General features: G+C 26.5%; 1 protein-coding gene across 1 annotated transcript; it reads right to left on the reverse strand.

Annotated features, from left to right (window-relative positions):
- Positions 1-6669: 6669 nt before the first annotated feature.
- LOC114129090 (uncharacterized) lies at positions 6670-13985 on the reverse strand. Its single transcript, XM_050209440.1, is given in 10 exon segments — positions 6670-7022; positions 7098-7674; positions 7677-8390; positions 8494-8660; positions 8781-8913; positions 9394-9469; positions 9744-9876; positions 12997-13149; positions 13635-13787; positions 13919-13985. Coding segments are annotated over 10 exon segments (2526 nt in total).
- Between the last annotated feature and the right edge of the window lie 4297 nt (positions 13986-18282).

The raw sequence follows: 18282 nt of genomic DNA on the forward strand, positions 1-18282 counted from the left end.
TAAACAGTTGTCAAAATCTGCAGAAATAACAAACAAACAATTAAGGAAAAACTTAAATTTTTACACAAGACCAGTTTTTAAAAAATCAATTTTGTTTCTTAGCGTAATTCTAAAAAAATAACCATTTATAGAAGCAAGTATCAATGAATGTTTATGAATGCAATTTCCATTCACCATAATATTATCAAAATATCATGACTATATTTTTGAGTTATAAATAATATTATGCATCTGACATTTTCAATTTTTTTCTAGTTTTATATTTTATAAATGTCAATAAAATTTTATTCGTTGAATATAAAAGCTTGAAACTTCAAAACTAGGTTTCACATAAAGAGTTAACATAGTTTTTTTTAAGTTCAAATTTGAACAAAATTACATATTAGCAATAATAAAGAATAACGATTTTAGTTATATCGCTATTATTTAAAAATATGATTTGTGTGTACTTTAAACGTTTAAACTACATTATATTATATACAAATATGATGATATGAAAATAATATTAATTCAACCAACCGTCTACAGTAATAATAATATAAATATAAAATAAATTATAAAACAAAATTTCCTAGGCCAACAATCCGTCTCCAGTCAGAATCATTTTTCGTATACAATCTAATGACTACTAGCTCATTCAATGACCCACTTTCAACTTACTTTACAACAGAGCATCACCCATTTATCCGCTTTTTATTTTAAGAACTCAAATTTTCATATTTTAAAAATACTTTTCTGAAATACATAGTAACTTTTTCATAACATTGAAGTCTCTATACCCCTATATGTATTATAATAACATTTTGATTTTCAATTTTCGATCCCTTAAACCTACCAACTAGATTTATTTTTCTATCAGAAAAGAATAGAAGATACTGATGTCTAAAATTAGATCATTTTTAATACACCAAATGTTGATGACAGTAAAAAAAACACACTACATCATTATAAATATAATACATTCTTTCGCTTCGTTTAGAATCTAAAAATGTATAAAACTTATATGTTAGGTAATTGTTACAGGCATATTAATTTATGTTATATTAAATTAATGTAATGTCTAATATTTTTAGGAAATTGCGAACCTGCAATTATTCCAACTGGAAATTCTTTACGTGCTCTGAAATGTCGAAAATTAGCTAACGACCGTAGACATGAAGATACATTATCATCATTGGCAATAATGAAAATGGAAAATGAATATATTAATGTAATCCATGACATAGGGTACGATCCTTTCTACGTGTATTATCATTGTGCAGAACAAATTCATATATACAGAGGATACTGTAATAGTACTCAAATACCAAAATTAATAATTGATGCAACTGGCTCAGTCGTAAAAAAATTTTGTAAATTTGGTGGAAAAAAAACTAACTCATTGTACTTATATGAAGCCCTGGTATATGATAACACAAAAAAAGTAAATTTTACTGTAACAAACATGGTGAGTGAAAAACATAACAATTTATGTATTTCAAAATGGCTTTTAAATTGGATAAATTCAGATGTAAAAAAACCAAAGGAAACGGTTTGTGATAATTCTTTGGCCCTTCTATCCGCTGTCGTTCAAAGTTTCACGCAATACACATCACTTCAAGTATATATACGAATATGTTCAGACCTGTTAACTGGAGAATTAAGTACAAACTCACATTTGGTTCCGTGGTGTTTTGTAAGAATTGATGTGGCGCATTTTTTAAAAATTTGCACAAAATGGACTCCATTAAAAACTGTACCTCGTAGGGTAAGAGAAATTATTTTAAGAGTTATTGGACTTTTAATAAAATGTAAAACGTTAACAGAAGCCCAATCATTACTACATTCGTTGTTTGTAGTATTAGTTAATGAAACAAACGGAATTGACGAAAATGGTATAGAAACTCCATGCGAAATAAATTCTAAAATACTTGTTGATGCTACTTCTACAGGTCTTGTACTGTTTGAACAGCAATTCAATGATTTATTAGCAGCTGCAGAGACGGAGGATGAAGCTCGGAATTTTTTAGAAGAAGAATATGAAGGGTTGAATGAGTATGATAACCCATTTCAATCTTGGGCTGACAATATATACAACAAAAGTAAGAGCTCGATACATGAAGGTTCAGGGATAAACCTTTTGTACTTACCAACATTAGCACCTTATATTATTAAAAATATGAAACTATTACCCTTATGGTCGGGTATCATGATTTCGATATTCGGTTATGGTGATGATATATAGACTTCAGCAGCGGTATAATCAAGCTTCAAGAAGCTTAAAACAGTAACATTGAAACATTTCAATTCCAATCGATTTAGAACATTTTTCGGAAAATCACATTAAATCGTTAAAAGGAACTGCTTTATTACGGTCATCCTGCAAGAATATAGTTATTTCTTCATCGCCTGAACCATGTGAAACAACTGATGATAGCCATAGTTTTAAATCGCCAACAATTATTTCAAATAATTTGAATGAAAATGAAAATATGTACATTGAAAATCGTTCGAAATCTCCTTCTTATGATGCCTTATATGTGGTAGAAAGGCCAATTATTAATGATAATGTTGAATTACAAGTAGAATCGGATGATAATCAACAAACGCAATCATTGCAGTTTATCAAAATACCACCTGGTAATTGTACGAGCGAGGAAAGTAGAGCTGTTGAAAGCTGGGACCGAAAAAGCAAAAAGCAAAGGAAAAACAACTCTTATCTCAATCCAAACCCTCACTTACGGCATCTAAATATAAGTACTGCAAAAAATAAACAAACATTACCAATATTGAAAAATGGCTCAAGGTTTGCTGAACTAAAAATCTGCAAATCAAGAGAAGGCAATTTAATTTTGAGTAATACTTGTGCTTTTGATGCTTTAACGGCATTATTGATGGTTTGTCGCTTATTATTAATAAATATAAAATATAATGTTAATTAGTATATAAATTGTATAGGTATTATAATAAACTCATTCTATATATAGTATAATACACAAGGTATATAGATAATTTAATTTACAAAGAATTAATTAAATTAAGTTTTTCATTATATTGAAATTACAACTTCAACGATTATAGTTATTTGTGTGAATAATACAACGTTTATTTTAAACTATTAAATGAGCAAATATTAATATTTTGTTGAGAAAATATACATTTTTTAAAAAAAGAAAATTATACAATATTATGTTCAAGATATATAAAAACATACAAATAAATATATTTAGGTTTATCTTTCTGTTATAGAATTCGTAAAGTAAAATTTTTATTATTATTTAATGGCAATTTAAAAAGTTTGAAATAAAAAATTCCAAAAATTTAAAATAACATAGTATTATATCATATTTTATTATATAGAAAAATATACCTTACCTTACCTCTTTTCACTAATTGTATTTCTCACTTTTAGGTGTCTTATTGTGACAGCTCTAAGTTTGCAACAGCGTATAATAATATGTATAAACATATAGAGTTTTTGAATTTCATTTCAAATATTATAAAAGATGGAGTATCAAAATCTACATATAGTAAAAGAGCGGATATCATAATGACATTTATGAGTCCTAATGTTCAAGAATTGGAATATGGCAACTCCTTGGTGACATGTGATGCGACAATGAGTCATGTCATAAATAGCCTACTTAGTGGCATTCCATCAGCCAAAGAGGTAACTGAATGCCTATCATCTACACGCGAAATATCTGAGAGATCAATTTTATACTTAACGTACCAAATGAGTAAAGAAGGCCGTTTGGATGATTTACAAACATATTTGGATGAACGTACTGAAACAGACTTCATAAATTGTTCACAAATTGGCTGTGATAATCTGAAGTCTGTTAAAACAAACATTTCAAAATTAAATTTATTTATTGATATACTTTATTGGGAAGGTAATTAAATAAAATTTAAGTACATTAGTTAAAAAATGCATTCAAATATTGTATTATTTCTAGGAGAAAATGTAGTAATGAGTAGTGAAGCAGCAAATATCTCTCTGGTACGATTGTGTGATATTTCTCCTGTTCTCGTATGCGAAACAACAACATATGAACTTCGTGGCGTGATAGCTTTCCGTCATGGAAAATCAAAACTGAGAAATTCAATTGACCATTATACAACTTACGCAAAACGTGACATAAAAAGCTGGGAGTTGTATGATGACCTAAAAATTAAACCTGTGCCAGTAAAGGATACAACTATAGTGCCTTGTGAATTAGTATTGTACACAATTTAAATATAAATATGTACAGTTAATATACTTCAATATTCATGACAATGGTTAAATAAGATATAAGTTTTATGTTGAATAAGGATTTTGGTGATTATGTTGTAACGTGGTCGGGGATGACCCGTTAAATATATGATATTCAGGGAAGAAGTATGTTTCTTATGAATATAAGTTAACCGTAGCTTGGCAGCAAATGGTACTCAGGATACAAATAAATGTGGATTGATCCAAATACTTATAAATATATCAAGTTTATTCTTACCTAACTACAACGTTTACAAGCTGTTGGATTGGCTTGGAGTTCGTGTGCGCTGGTGTTAACGCGGGGAACTGGCTGTCTCTTACATATATTCTTATTTAGCCGTAGCTTTACAATAGTTAAATATGAGACAGCACAGGAGGGCCATAATGTACATTCATCATAATATATTTTACATGTTTTGGTCTACGATACACATACATATACCTATATACATATATGCACGTATACTATATAATATATAATATGTGTAAGTATATAATATTTACCTATACGGTTGTATAATATTATTATGTTTATAAATAAATATGTAACAATCGTTACATTACCCCCCTTCTTTTTTTAAAAAAATTAATTAATAATTAACTACAATTTTTACAAGAATCCGAATACTTATACATATATAATTGTTACGAGATGGTCGTTATATATTACACAACACTGCAGCACTTATATTTATATCTGTATAGTTAATTCGTTTTTCTGTGCTTTGCCAGGGCTCACAAATACGATCACACGTATTTTATATTTTTATTATTTAATGAACGCCTTATATCTATTTTTATTTGACTCATCAGTTTCTCACAGTCGTGTATGTATATAATATTTTAACGAATCTACGCAATACTTTGTAAATGTCAACAACATGTTTTTGGGTTTTTTTTTTTTATTCATTGTAAAATTTCAGCTAGTTTATAACTGACCTTGTTATTTTTATTATTTACGAGAACCCTTTCCTTTTCTTTTAATAATTACCGTAAGTATTCTTTTTCCCATTTTTTTTCTTACATATATATATACAAACCCATATTATATACATTTACATCCCATAATGAATCTATAACAAATTTACATTATTTTTTTTTTTTCAATTTTAATCAGTCGAAATATCATTCTTCCTGTGTTGAATTTAGAGATGTCTGTTACCATTGTCTGTCCTCGGATTGGTGTACGGGTAGCATATTAACAAAGTGTACATGGCCTCGGCACTACATATAAAATTACCCAATTTCATTGGCTCGTTTAAAAGTAAACATTTTACCGCGCTTTACTGTATATCTAGTGATAGCATATCTTATCATATCATTATTTATATTCATAATAAATTATAATATATTATTGAATATTAAATATTTATTATTAAAAACTTAAAATTTAATTATTAATTACTTACAGATATAATAACAAATATAAATATGGAAATATATGATATCATAATATAATAGAATAAATTATTTAGCTTAATAACATTAAACTATTTATTAGTCCTTAAACATTGACACAAATTTAGGTTGGAACTTGGAGAAGCTGTTTTAGTTAAAATATACAAAATTATTAAATATACATGATGGTGATGGCTATATAATAATTTAAACTATCTATTAGTCCTTCCCATTGATATAAATTAAAAATTATTAATCCTAATTATACCTAGAACATAGGGAACCTACAATACATGCTGACATCAAACTTGGTATAATTTATGCATTTGAGTAATGTGTTCAATAGAATTATATGTTACAGTTAATTAAGTACCTACATATGTTATTGATTTTTTCAATATTAAACTGCACATTGATTTTGCTTTTTATATATTTTTTTTATAACAAAATTGCTGTAATTTGTGCATTATTATCATATTTTTTTCTTCTATAAATAGATTATTAACTAACATATTTTGTCATTTATATATATAGTATGTATACTCACTGTCTTAACTCTAGAAGCCTAGAATACATTCCAAGTTTGAAAACATTTTTGTACCTTAAATGTTTTTGTTTATTTTCTATTAGCTAATACCTAAGCATACCTATATGAATAAGTATTAACATGAATACAATCACAGTAAATATAACTTTAAATCAATTACCATCATCATTTGACAATGAAATTATAAGTTTTTGTGAAGGTAATTATGTAATACGTTCAAACATAACTAATTTTGATCTTTGTGACAAATGGATTGGTGAATTCTCTGACTTAACAAATACTTCATGGCAAGTAAGGAACACTAATCAAAACAGTGAACGTTTTATTAGCAGGTAAGTTTTAAACTTTTAACTAATTGTAAGTAATATTGTAATTTGTAATCGTGGTTTCAACTCTCTTATTATAATTTATAACTTAACCATTAAGAAGAATAGGTACATTTATTAGAGTAAGATTATTTTAATTGTATTCATTGACTAATAATAAACTAATGTGATTTAGCATTTGGTTGGTTTTTTTTAATATTATACTGCAAGTTTCTTCTCCTTTTTAGTTTTATTTTTTTGTCGTCAGATGGTGGTCGACCAACAGCTAATCTTTTGCAGCCTTCTGTTACTTCTGGTCTTCTACGACTAATTGAAGTAGGCTGTACATGTATTTTTGATTTTGCTCCAAGGCGAAAAGAAATTTGTTTTCCAAAAGTGGATAAAAATGTTTCCCAGGAATTTTTTGTTTTTACGTTTTTTAACTTTTTTAAAAACATTTGTGTTGATGCTATTGAGGATCCATATTTAGAGTGGTTTTCAGTCATCAAATCAATGACCTTTTGAAATTCTTCTTCTTTATTGAATTCAGAACTATCATTTCTAGGTAGATGTGATGTAGATGCTACAGTATCATAATATTCATAATTACTAGTTTCAGAGTTTGCTTCATGTTCTGTACACCCCATTTTATTCTCATTGTCTTTCATCTTTGTACCTTCTTGTTCAATGTTTGTTTTTATAAAACTATTCTCTTTTGCTGTTGGTGTTGTTGTAATTTCATTTAAGGAAGTATAGAACGATAAAGGTTGTACTTTATTCCCAAATGGTAAAACAGCCATACCATGCCTGCAGTTTGCAGTGACAGGTGGTGCATTAGGTAGCTCTTTACCAAAATATAAATATATGGCTGCTTGGTGCTTGCAAAGCTTGCCTAAACGCCCATATTCACATGTACAATATCCTAAATCTGTATAAACCTCATATACACACTCACTTGTTTCACTAGGTACTTTAAATATATGATCATCCACCTCTTTAATATTTTCTTTTGATAAATACTTAATTTTTTTTTTCATCGAATTCAATAACAAGCGTGATGCATCACAACGACTGTTACAAAACTTCCTAATTCGAGGAATGTAATATTGTTCCATTATGGTACATGTAAAGTCGACTAATGACACAACATTATATGCTTTATTTCGTGATAATACAATGTCCTTACGCAAATTCTTACGCAAACTTCACTATAGTTATTTGTTTGATGACCACGAGTTTCAAAATTTCTGTAAGCTAAACACCAAATTTGTTTACGTTTCCAGTATGAACTATTATACTTCACCCAATTACAATATTTGGAAACATATGTATTATTAATATTAACTGCTTCATTATAAGCCGCCTCAGCCTTTTCTGTAGTAGGTGAATTCAAAATTGTATTAAATAAATTATACAAAAGTGGACGATCTGATTTTTCAATATGGTTTTCATTGCTCCATAACCATCTCCAAATAGACTGACAAACATGAAAACGACATAACAATTGTTTTGACTCTGGCCATATAGTTTTCAATGCTTGCCTCTCAGCTTCGCTATCATCAGTCATAAATACTTTTGGAAATTGTTGACCACCAAAACTGTTATCACCAAAACATACTTTTGCTAATTCAAAACCAGCTTTATAATCATTCAAGGATTGCCCTTTTGTCACAATCACAGCTAATGGAATATCTCCAACTGCACATGGTGTAAGCATAAATGTTATTGCATGGTTATGAGCATCACACGATGCTGTACTGTCAGAAAACACTATATCTTTTGAGTAAGGCAAGCTTTGTGCACGTTGCATCAACGGAGTGCATATTACTATAGAAAAAGGATCTTCTTTTATTAATATTTTTATACCTTTTTCATTATATGAGGACATTTTTGATTTAAGTTTCTAAAAATGAATAAAATAGTGAACTTATTAGTATTATTTATTATTTATTATAATAACTATTTTTTAGTGTATTTGGGGTGTTATGATAACAGTTAATATTTACCTCTAAAACACCATCTCCTATCCTCGGCCCTAAATTCAGTGTTCTCCATAAATTATGTAAATATTGAACAGTCCTGTATTTTGGGTTTAATGATGCATTGGCTATAATGCTCTCATCCCCTTCCAACTCTAATTTTCCTTCATGAAATAATATTGCATCAGTAATACCTAGAAAAAAAAAAAAACTTATTTAAATTTAAATAATATAATATGTATAGGTTTAGATATTTTATTTGTATAATTTAAACATTTGTTTAATTCTTATAAGTTATAACACTATGAATTTACCAAGTCGATCGTTGAAATAATTTTCAAATTGTTTCTTGGTTTCTTCAGACACTCTCAAATTACTCAAAGCTTCAGCAGCTGTTGTTGAATGAGAATGGATACTCAGTATACTAATTATTGCTACAAGTCCGTTCTAAATAGATAAATATGTACATAATAAATAGATTTATGGAATAAAACAACTTTGAAATATTTACAACAACTTAATTATAAATTGCATGAATTATATTTAAATCATAATTCATGTATTAAAAAAAAAAAAATTCAATTTATATGATATACATCTTATGTTGTTTTATTAAAATTAACAGAAATTGTGTTATTTTACATTACTTTTGGAAACAACATTTATTTTTAAAAATCAATTTGTTCACTATTTCAATGATAACAAATATTAATAATGCCAAGAATATAATATACATGGTACCATTCATTGAATGTAAATTAAAAAAAAAGATTTATAAAAATTAGCCAAACTCTGCAACATCCAATGTACCAAAGGTTACAAAAAAAAAAGAAAACATGAAATAATCTTACTTTAACAAATTATCCTTCTTAATGGTATCAACAGTAGTTTTCTTCACAATAATTTTATTTTTGCTGGACAATTTACATTTTTTGATTTCCCTCTTTTATTTTGTGCTGCTTCAACTTTCCTAAAATTACTGTGATGACAAACATAGTCTTTTCTGAAATATATAGTTTTATCAGAATATAAAAAATTATAAATAATTGTCAATTTGTATTTAAGTAATAGATATATATTACTATTATAATATTATACATACACATAAATACAAAACTAAACATAATACAATACTAACTAATGTTTTTTAGGTATGTTATATTATTGCTTAAAGAATAAATTATACAATTAGTAATTAAGTGGAATTAATAAGAGAGTTGAAACCACAATTACAAATTACAATATTACTTACAATTAGTTAAAAGTTTAAAACTTACCTGCTAATAAAACGTTCACTGTTTTGATTAGTGTTCCTTACTTGCCATGAAGTATTTGTTAAGTCAGAGAATTCACCAATCCATTTGTCACAAAGATCAAAATTAGTTATGTTTGAACGTATTACATAATTACCTTCACAAAAACTTATAATTCATTGTCAAATGATGATGGTAATTGATTTAAAGTTATATTTACTGTGATTGTATTCATGTTAATACTTATTCATATAGGTATGCTTAGGTATTAGCTAATAGAAAATAAACAAAAACATTTAAGGTACAAAAATGTTTTCAAACTTGGAATGTATTCTAGGCTTCTAGAGTTAAGACAGTGAGTATACATACTATATATATAAATGACAAAATATGTTAGTTAATAATCTATTTATAGAAGAAAAAAATATAATAATAATGCACAAATTACAGCAATTTTGTGTCAATGTTTAAGGACTAATAAATAGTTTAATGTTATTAAGCTAAATAATTTATTCTATTATATTATGATATCATATATTTCCATATTTATATTTGTTATTATATCTGTAAGTAATTAATAATTAAATTTTAAGTTATTAATAATAAATATTTAATATTCAATAATATATTATAATTTATAATGAATATAAATAATGATATGATAAGATATGATATCACTAGATATACAGTAAAGCGCGGTAAAATGTTTACTTTTAAACGGGCCAATGAAATTGGGTAATTTTATATGTAGTGCCGAGGCCATGTACACTTTGTTAATATGCGTAAGGGTATGACTTTGGTGTAGTGAAAGGTCGTGATTGAACCATATGTTTTGAGTTCAGTGTTTATGGTTCATGGATATAGCTATAAATCTAAAGAACTTTCTCACTCTTTTTTTTGCTTTTACACTTTTCTTTTACTAAAAATTTTTTTATTAGATTTTTTTTTGAAAGAAAAAAAAAAAATTATCCTTATGCTAAAAAATAAAAATACATATATGATTAATTGATAATATTACACTATTCTATCTCGACCTCTTATTCTTTGAGTTTTAATAATATCTCGATTCGTTTCCCTCATACAATACAACATTAGTTTTTTTATCGTTAAATGAATAATTATATAACTTAGTATTAAAGCGCACCTATATATTCCGTATTGATGGATTATATTGTTTGAAATAATATAAGTATTTTCGTTTTGTTTATCATGCATTTCATTATATTTTACATTTTGTTGTGATTGGGTTAATTTCGGGTTTATATCAAATTCTGATTCGTCCGTGTTCTGTTTGTCAATAAATGGCACGTTATTAAAATTTAACTTTTCCTTATAATTTTTCCGATTAATTAGTTTTAAACTGTTTATGTGATGAAATTTTTTTTTTTATGCTTATCCAGTAATTTTTCTTTGTTTTCGTTAATTACTCTGTTACGATACTCTCTAATATAGGTTCCCCAAACGTCGCAAAAAATTACGTCTCCCCCCTCGATCCAGTATGGATGGTTCGAATATTCGTGAGATTTTAACGCTGACTCGGATGTTGACAGATGTTCACAATCCTGACAATATTAAGTGTACCACATAATTGGTTTTTTGTTTACGTAATTATTTTTTAATTCACCGGGATTGTTTATGTTACGCTTATCTAATGAGTATTTTTTTTCGTCAAGGCTAGATAATGTTAATTTGTCCAAGTATTGGTTTACATGTTCTATAATAGTCTTTACATCGGGTATAATTGTGTATATGCATGTATTGTGTAAGGTAAGTGGTGATGACTCTCGATTTATTAATGCAGGAGTCCAGTGATTATTTTCATGAATCAGTGCTATCATCGGACGATTTTTTTTCCAGTATATTACAGCGGTGTTTAATACATTGTTAACTGTGTTTTTATATTTTGAAATTATTGTTAAAGTTTTATTAAATTGGTCTGTTAAATATGCTAAGTCGTCTTTAATCATAAAGTATCCCGATGTTGTATTTGGTATATTAATTTTCCTTAGTATTTCTATTGTGGATACCTCTACCCCTTCTTCTCTCAAGCAAACCCGTAGTGCATGTGCACCACAGTCGCTGTCATCGGGTACTTCTTCGATTTTTGTTATATATAATGCATTTAATAGAATATTTTCTCTCAGTGCGTGATTAATATTGTCGGCGAAAAAAAATTCATTTTCATTATTTTTCATTTTGTTGGTGATATCATTATTATTTAATATTGGTTTGTTTATGTCATAAATAGATATTTTTATACATGTATTTCGAAATATGAACCTCAGCATATTAGATATAATAGGCCAATCTTTTCCGTCTGTTCCCGCACATATTTTAGGTAATGCTAATTTTTTAATTTGCTGTTCTAGGCAAAATGTTCTCAGGTTTTGTAATGTCGCGAATATGTTAATAACGTATGTTGATTTTTCGTAATAGTAGTTTTTTGTAATCAAATTTAACAGCCATTGGTTTTCCGTTTTAATAACTGCAATTTCCGTTACTCTTTTGTTTTGTAAAATTAAATTATCAATATTATTAAATTTGTTACGAAATTGTAATGCGATACCACGGTTCATCGTTAGGCATTTGCTGACGCCGTGAGCGATAGCGTCACTTAGGTCCATGTCGACAACATTCACATTATAAATAAAGTAGGTACAAGACATAATTTGTAACTATGCTATAATATAATTATAGATTATAAAAAATGATTAGGAAAAGTTTCTAACTAAATAATTGATCATTTAATTTTATTGATTCTATAAATCATTCTATATTGAAATCTATAAATCTGTAAATTAAAAAAAAAAAAATCAAACTTCACTTTTGAGACATTATGCCTAATTGTTAATTTTTATATTGTATTTGTATTTATTTTTATCAAAATATATAATTAAAAATATATAAGATATGTAAAAAGTAAATAATATTTTTTATTCTTGAAAAAAAATTTCAGGACATTTCGTCCGAAAAATCTGGCACGTATATCATTACGAGGTCTCTTTTCTAGCCTACAGTTATTTTATTAAAACCTATTATGTAACGAGTATATTATAATATAGGTAATTAATTTATAAAATGTATATTTTATTATTCGCAGTCAATGCATTAGTACTAAGAAAATGAAGTAGGTTGTGATAAAAAAAAAAAAAAAAATCAAAAAAAGACAGCTCTAAGTTAATAAATATGCAAATAATTAATTTAATTTTCATTATAGCTTAAAGTATATAATAATATTATTATCTAGAAAAATATAGCCTTATCAGAAAAATCATACCTATAGAATGAATTGATACTCTGTATGGATCACTATATTTCATCATTGATAAAGCAGTATAAGGATCTTCATGAAGAAGTCTTGCTTTTTTTTCCCGGCACTTAGCAACCCTTAAAGCATTTGCTGAAGGAATATGGCTAGGTTCAGGTTCGCCTTTCAATTAAAAAAAAAAAAAATCAAACTTCACTTTTGAGACATTATGCCTAATTGTTAATTTTTATATTGTATTTGTATTTATTTTTATCAAAATATATAATTAAAAATATATAAGATATGTAAAAAGTAAATAATATTTTTTATTCTTGAAAAAAATTTCAGGACATTTCGTCCGAAAAATCTGGCACGTATATCATTACGAGTCTCTTTTCTAGCCTACAGTTATTTTATTAAACCTATTATGTAACGAGTATATTATAATATAGGTAATTAATTTATAAAATGTATATTTTATTATTCGCAGTCAATGCATTAGTACTAAGAAAATGAAGTAGGTTGTGATAAAAAAAAAAAAAAAATCACAAAAAAGACAGCTCTAAGTTAATAAATAATGCAAATAATTAATTTAATTTTCATTATAGCTTAAAGTATATAATAATATTATTATCTAGAAAAATATAGCCTTATCAGAAAAATCATACCTATAGAATGAATTGATACTCTGTATGGATCACTATATTTCATCATTGATAAAGCAGTATAAGGATCTTCATGAAGAAGTCTTGCTTTTTTTTCCCGGCACTTAGCAACCCTTAAAGCATTTGCTGAAGGAATATGGCTAGGTTCAGGTTCGCCTTTCAATTAAAAAAAAAAGTTTAAAAATATAACATTTTAATTATGTTAAGTATATGCTCTCCAATAAAATATAATTATTTTTGTTTAAAGTATACGCATACAATATATTATTATAAAATACCATACATACCAGTATTCATAATTCGTCTAGCAGCATCTTTTCTAAGCTCACTTGGTGCAATGCCATTGTCTATCATGGAATTTAAATAATTTTGTCGATTCTGTCCAAAAAGTCGTCTTTTTGAACCAATTTTACAAAAATATTTGTTAATTGCCGTATATTTGCATATCATAGTTGTCCTGTTAGATATAGTTTATAAATTTAAAATCTATTATTTATTTAAATTACAGAATTATTAAAATACTTTTCATTTTCGCCCGGTTTATCGACAACTTCTCCAGCAAAATATGATTCGCAGTTCGTACAATGACCTTCAACTTTTACGTAAGATAACCCATTGTCAGATACTTGGTTTTTTTTAAATGTAATTCTACAAGGAAGTCTTGTATGCAAATGAAAATGTTCAAATACAGTGTTTGTCCATTGACCTGGTTTCAAGGTTAAATATGACCTATCCCCTATAACTACACCCTTTCGTTTTCTTTTGCAGATATTAGTCACTGGTTTTATGTTATTCCATTCTTCTGCCGAAAAAGTTATTGTAAATGTTCGTTGAGTGTCAGATATATCAGAGTCATCATCTGAACTACAAATATCAGAACTATCACATTGATCTAGAAGTATTTGTAATAAAAGTATCCATTATTTACGTATTATACCTGATATTTATTTAATTAATGAAAAAGTTACAAATTAATACCTCTGAAAACTTTTTTATCAACTGTTGGTAACTGAGATACAACTCCTAGTAAATCTTTAATATTATAATAATTTTTGCACACCATAGTATAAATCGCATTTGGTGATAACTTTGGTTTTCCATCATCTGTTTTTAATGTGTTCATTTGTGAAATACTGTTCCAAACTGAAGCAGTTGGTCCTGGGATTCCTGTTTCATAATGCGTATAGGAAAAAAATTTACTCTTATGTTGTTGGAAATATAAATTGAAACTATACTTATATATAATTAAGTATAGATTTTTAACTTTAAAATATAAATTGTTATATAATTTTTAGTATTTACTAACTTAAACCTAATTTAAAAGTAATGTATTATAATATACTAAGATACATAATTTAAAAGTAGGTATGTTGATTACTTACCGAAGTCTAAAACTATTTCTTCTTTAAACGACATAATAGCAGAAGTAACTTCCTCTACAGAAACAGTACGAGGACGTCCACGACGATTCATTATTGTAACTTATTAAAAAAATGTATTTATTTATTATTAATAACAAGTAAAATCATTGATTATAAATAGTTTAAATAGTTTAATAGTTAAATCAATGGTAAAATGGTACTAACGAAAACAAATAATTCTTATTAATGAAATTTGAAAAATTAGTTGATCGTAAATTTATTCAATTTTAAAACAAGATAGGTATTTAAAATTTGATTAGAAACTTTCACGATTTAAATCATTTTTATTAAAATGAGGGCAATTTTTTTAAATACTTCACTAATTAATTAGGTAACAATATAGCTAGGTAACTATGCATAGTATTATATTATACTAAAGGCAACTTATATTATATACCTATACCTATTACCTATATAGGTATTATATTAGGGAATATACATTTAAATTTTAAATATTATTTTATTTCTAAATTGTACAGGTAATTAATATATTTAATAATTATTTAACATTGTATTATATTTATTAGTATATACCAGACAGAAATTTACGTAATTACGTCATTCCTCTTTGAATTATACTTTTTCTAAGGACGTCTATTTCCGTCTTAACTCTTATGGTAAAAATGAGTAGAACGTATTTATCCGTCTTTACTCTTTAACGTAACAATAATTGTGACGTAAATTTCCGTCAATACTATGATGAAAAACGCGGTTTTATGGTAAAAACAATTCACTCTCTGGGTGTACTAATATGAAAAATAATTTACTCGTCAAAGGGTTAACATACATTATCATTTTTTCATTCACACGTTTTCAATTCATATTTCAATGAATAAAAACATATATTAATTATTGGTATATATTGTTGTGATATATATATTTAAGCAATTATTTCAAAATTAGATCCAAAAACTTCTTAAACTATTGAAAAAGTTCAAAATATTATGCAAAATGAGCATTAATAATTAATTTAATTTTCATCTCAATGAATTTTAGTTTTATTACACATACAATTACAATATTATAAACTAAAATAAGTCCTTAAATGATAGTATGAAATTTGTCGAATCGGTGATAGAAAAATTAAAACTTGTAAGCGAACAAATTCATGATTTAAATTTTAAGTTCATGCTTTTACAGAAAAATTCCATGCTATATTGATTTTAAAACAATCAATAAAATAATGATTGACAGACACCCTTCTAAATATTTTAGAATTATTGCCTTAAAATATATTCCAATTACACCGGTTGTCAGTTGATGTGGAACAATGGTTTAGCCATTTAAAAATGTTTTGACTCCTAAAAGGCGACATTTAACATTCAATAATTTAAAAGATATTGTAATTATTCAATGCAACATATCACTTTTATATTTTATAATTATTATAATTAATATATTTTTTCCACAAATGCATTTTACTACAGAAATAATTTTGCATATATTTTATTGTTTGTATAAATTATACTTCCATATAATTAATGTGCATAATTTTGTATATTTATTACATATAAATCAGTTTATAATTTTATAACAACAATAATAATTTAAACTGACTAATTAATAAATTCATATAAATATACTTACCTCTTGTTTGAAAGGGGCTAGCGGGGCCCCTGCCCCGGGCCTCGCGCTTTTGTATGATATTTTGGGCCTCACGTTAATGAAATTATTCATTATTTTATACTATAATTTTTAAATTGAAAAAAAAATACGATATAAATTTTGTAGACAGATTACATTTAAAATAAACAAAGAAACAGTTGTCGTTATAAGTTTTATTATTATTTATTACCATTAGTTATACCACAGACTATATATTATTGTCTATTGATTATATAATAATATGTACTTGTGTAGGAGATTCCGATTCTACGTAATACGTATATTGTAATGAAATCGTTTTGTCAACGATAACGATTTCAAACAATATTAATTTATTATATTGTTATCGTGTTATTGTGACGACAATATCACGAAAACCGGCTTATTTCTGTTCCAAAGTTCACATATTGAGCGATATGCCGCTCGGAAAAAATTTAATTTGGCATTTAGGAAGTAGTTCATTTTGCATGGCACATTCGTTCGAATCTTAATTTCGTAATTTCGTAAGTACTTTTTCTTATTGATATTTGATATATTATGTGTAATATTATATAAATGTAATAATTATAAAATTATACTAAATAATAGTACTAAAATCTTAAAACTCTTACCAAATACAGGGAAAACTTTATAAATTACAACGAAACTCTTTACAACGAAAACCTCTATAGGTATAACGTTAACCTTAAAATTACCTAATAAATAATAATGGTTGGTTTGCTTTATAACTCATTAGTGGATTCATTCTCTATAGCGTATAATCCCAATAACGAAATAATATTTTATGTTTCATATTATAATTTACGTGTTAATCCTAATTCCTAATATAAATTATAGAAGTATTTTTTTTTTCGTTTGGGATCGACGACGCCGTGGGAACCGCTTGCGCATTACTTCCACGGCGCCTCCAATTATAAAAGTATCTAAATCGACATAAATGCCGAAATTTACAATTACGATTATATTCTTTCATTATCAATTTGTGTCATCGTAATAATACGGTTTATAAAAAAATATTGACAGACTAAATAAGTTTAAAACAAAATTTAAATTATTATATAAATTATAATACGTATCTTATAATAATTTAATGTAATATTACGATAAAATAATAAATAATATTATGTGTAATGTGTATATATTATACACATGAGTAGGTACATAAATTTAATTTAATTGTAACACACAATTTTGTATATTTATTAGTTTTTTTTATCAAATTTGAAATAAAACGAGCATGTTTGAGGGGTAAACCTGTATTATTATATATTTTACGTTTCTGTTTCAACAGTTAATTTCGCCATAATGGGTCGTGATCGAGATCAATTCAGAAAATTTGAATCTGGTAGTCAAAAATTAAAAAAAAAAAATTAAAAGAAAAGTTTATGAAACGTCAAACTGGTGCGTTACAAAAATTTTTAGTACCTTCAAAAGAAAATAATCCAAATACAGTAGAATTGCAATGTAACATTGATGTCCCATTGCTTCCTACTAGTACTTCCTTTTTGAATGAAAATGAAAATTATTCCGTTTTAAGTCTTGATAACGAACAAGACATGTCTAAAAATATTAGTGAAAATTTAAATGATGAACAAGGTATTATTAATAACTCAAATTTTAATAAA

The sequence above is a fragment of the Aphis gossypii genome, unplaced genomic scaffold (assembly GCF_020184175.1).
Source record: "Aphis gossypii isolate Hap1 unplaced genomic scaffold, ASM2018417v2 Contig00476, whole genome shotgun sequence".
NCBI classification, from domain to species: Eukaryota; Metazoa; Arthropoda; class Insecta; order Hemiptera; family Aphididae; genus Aphis; species Aphis gossypii.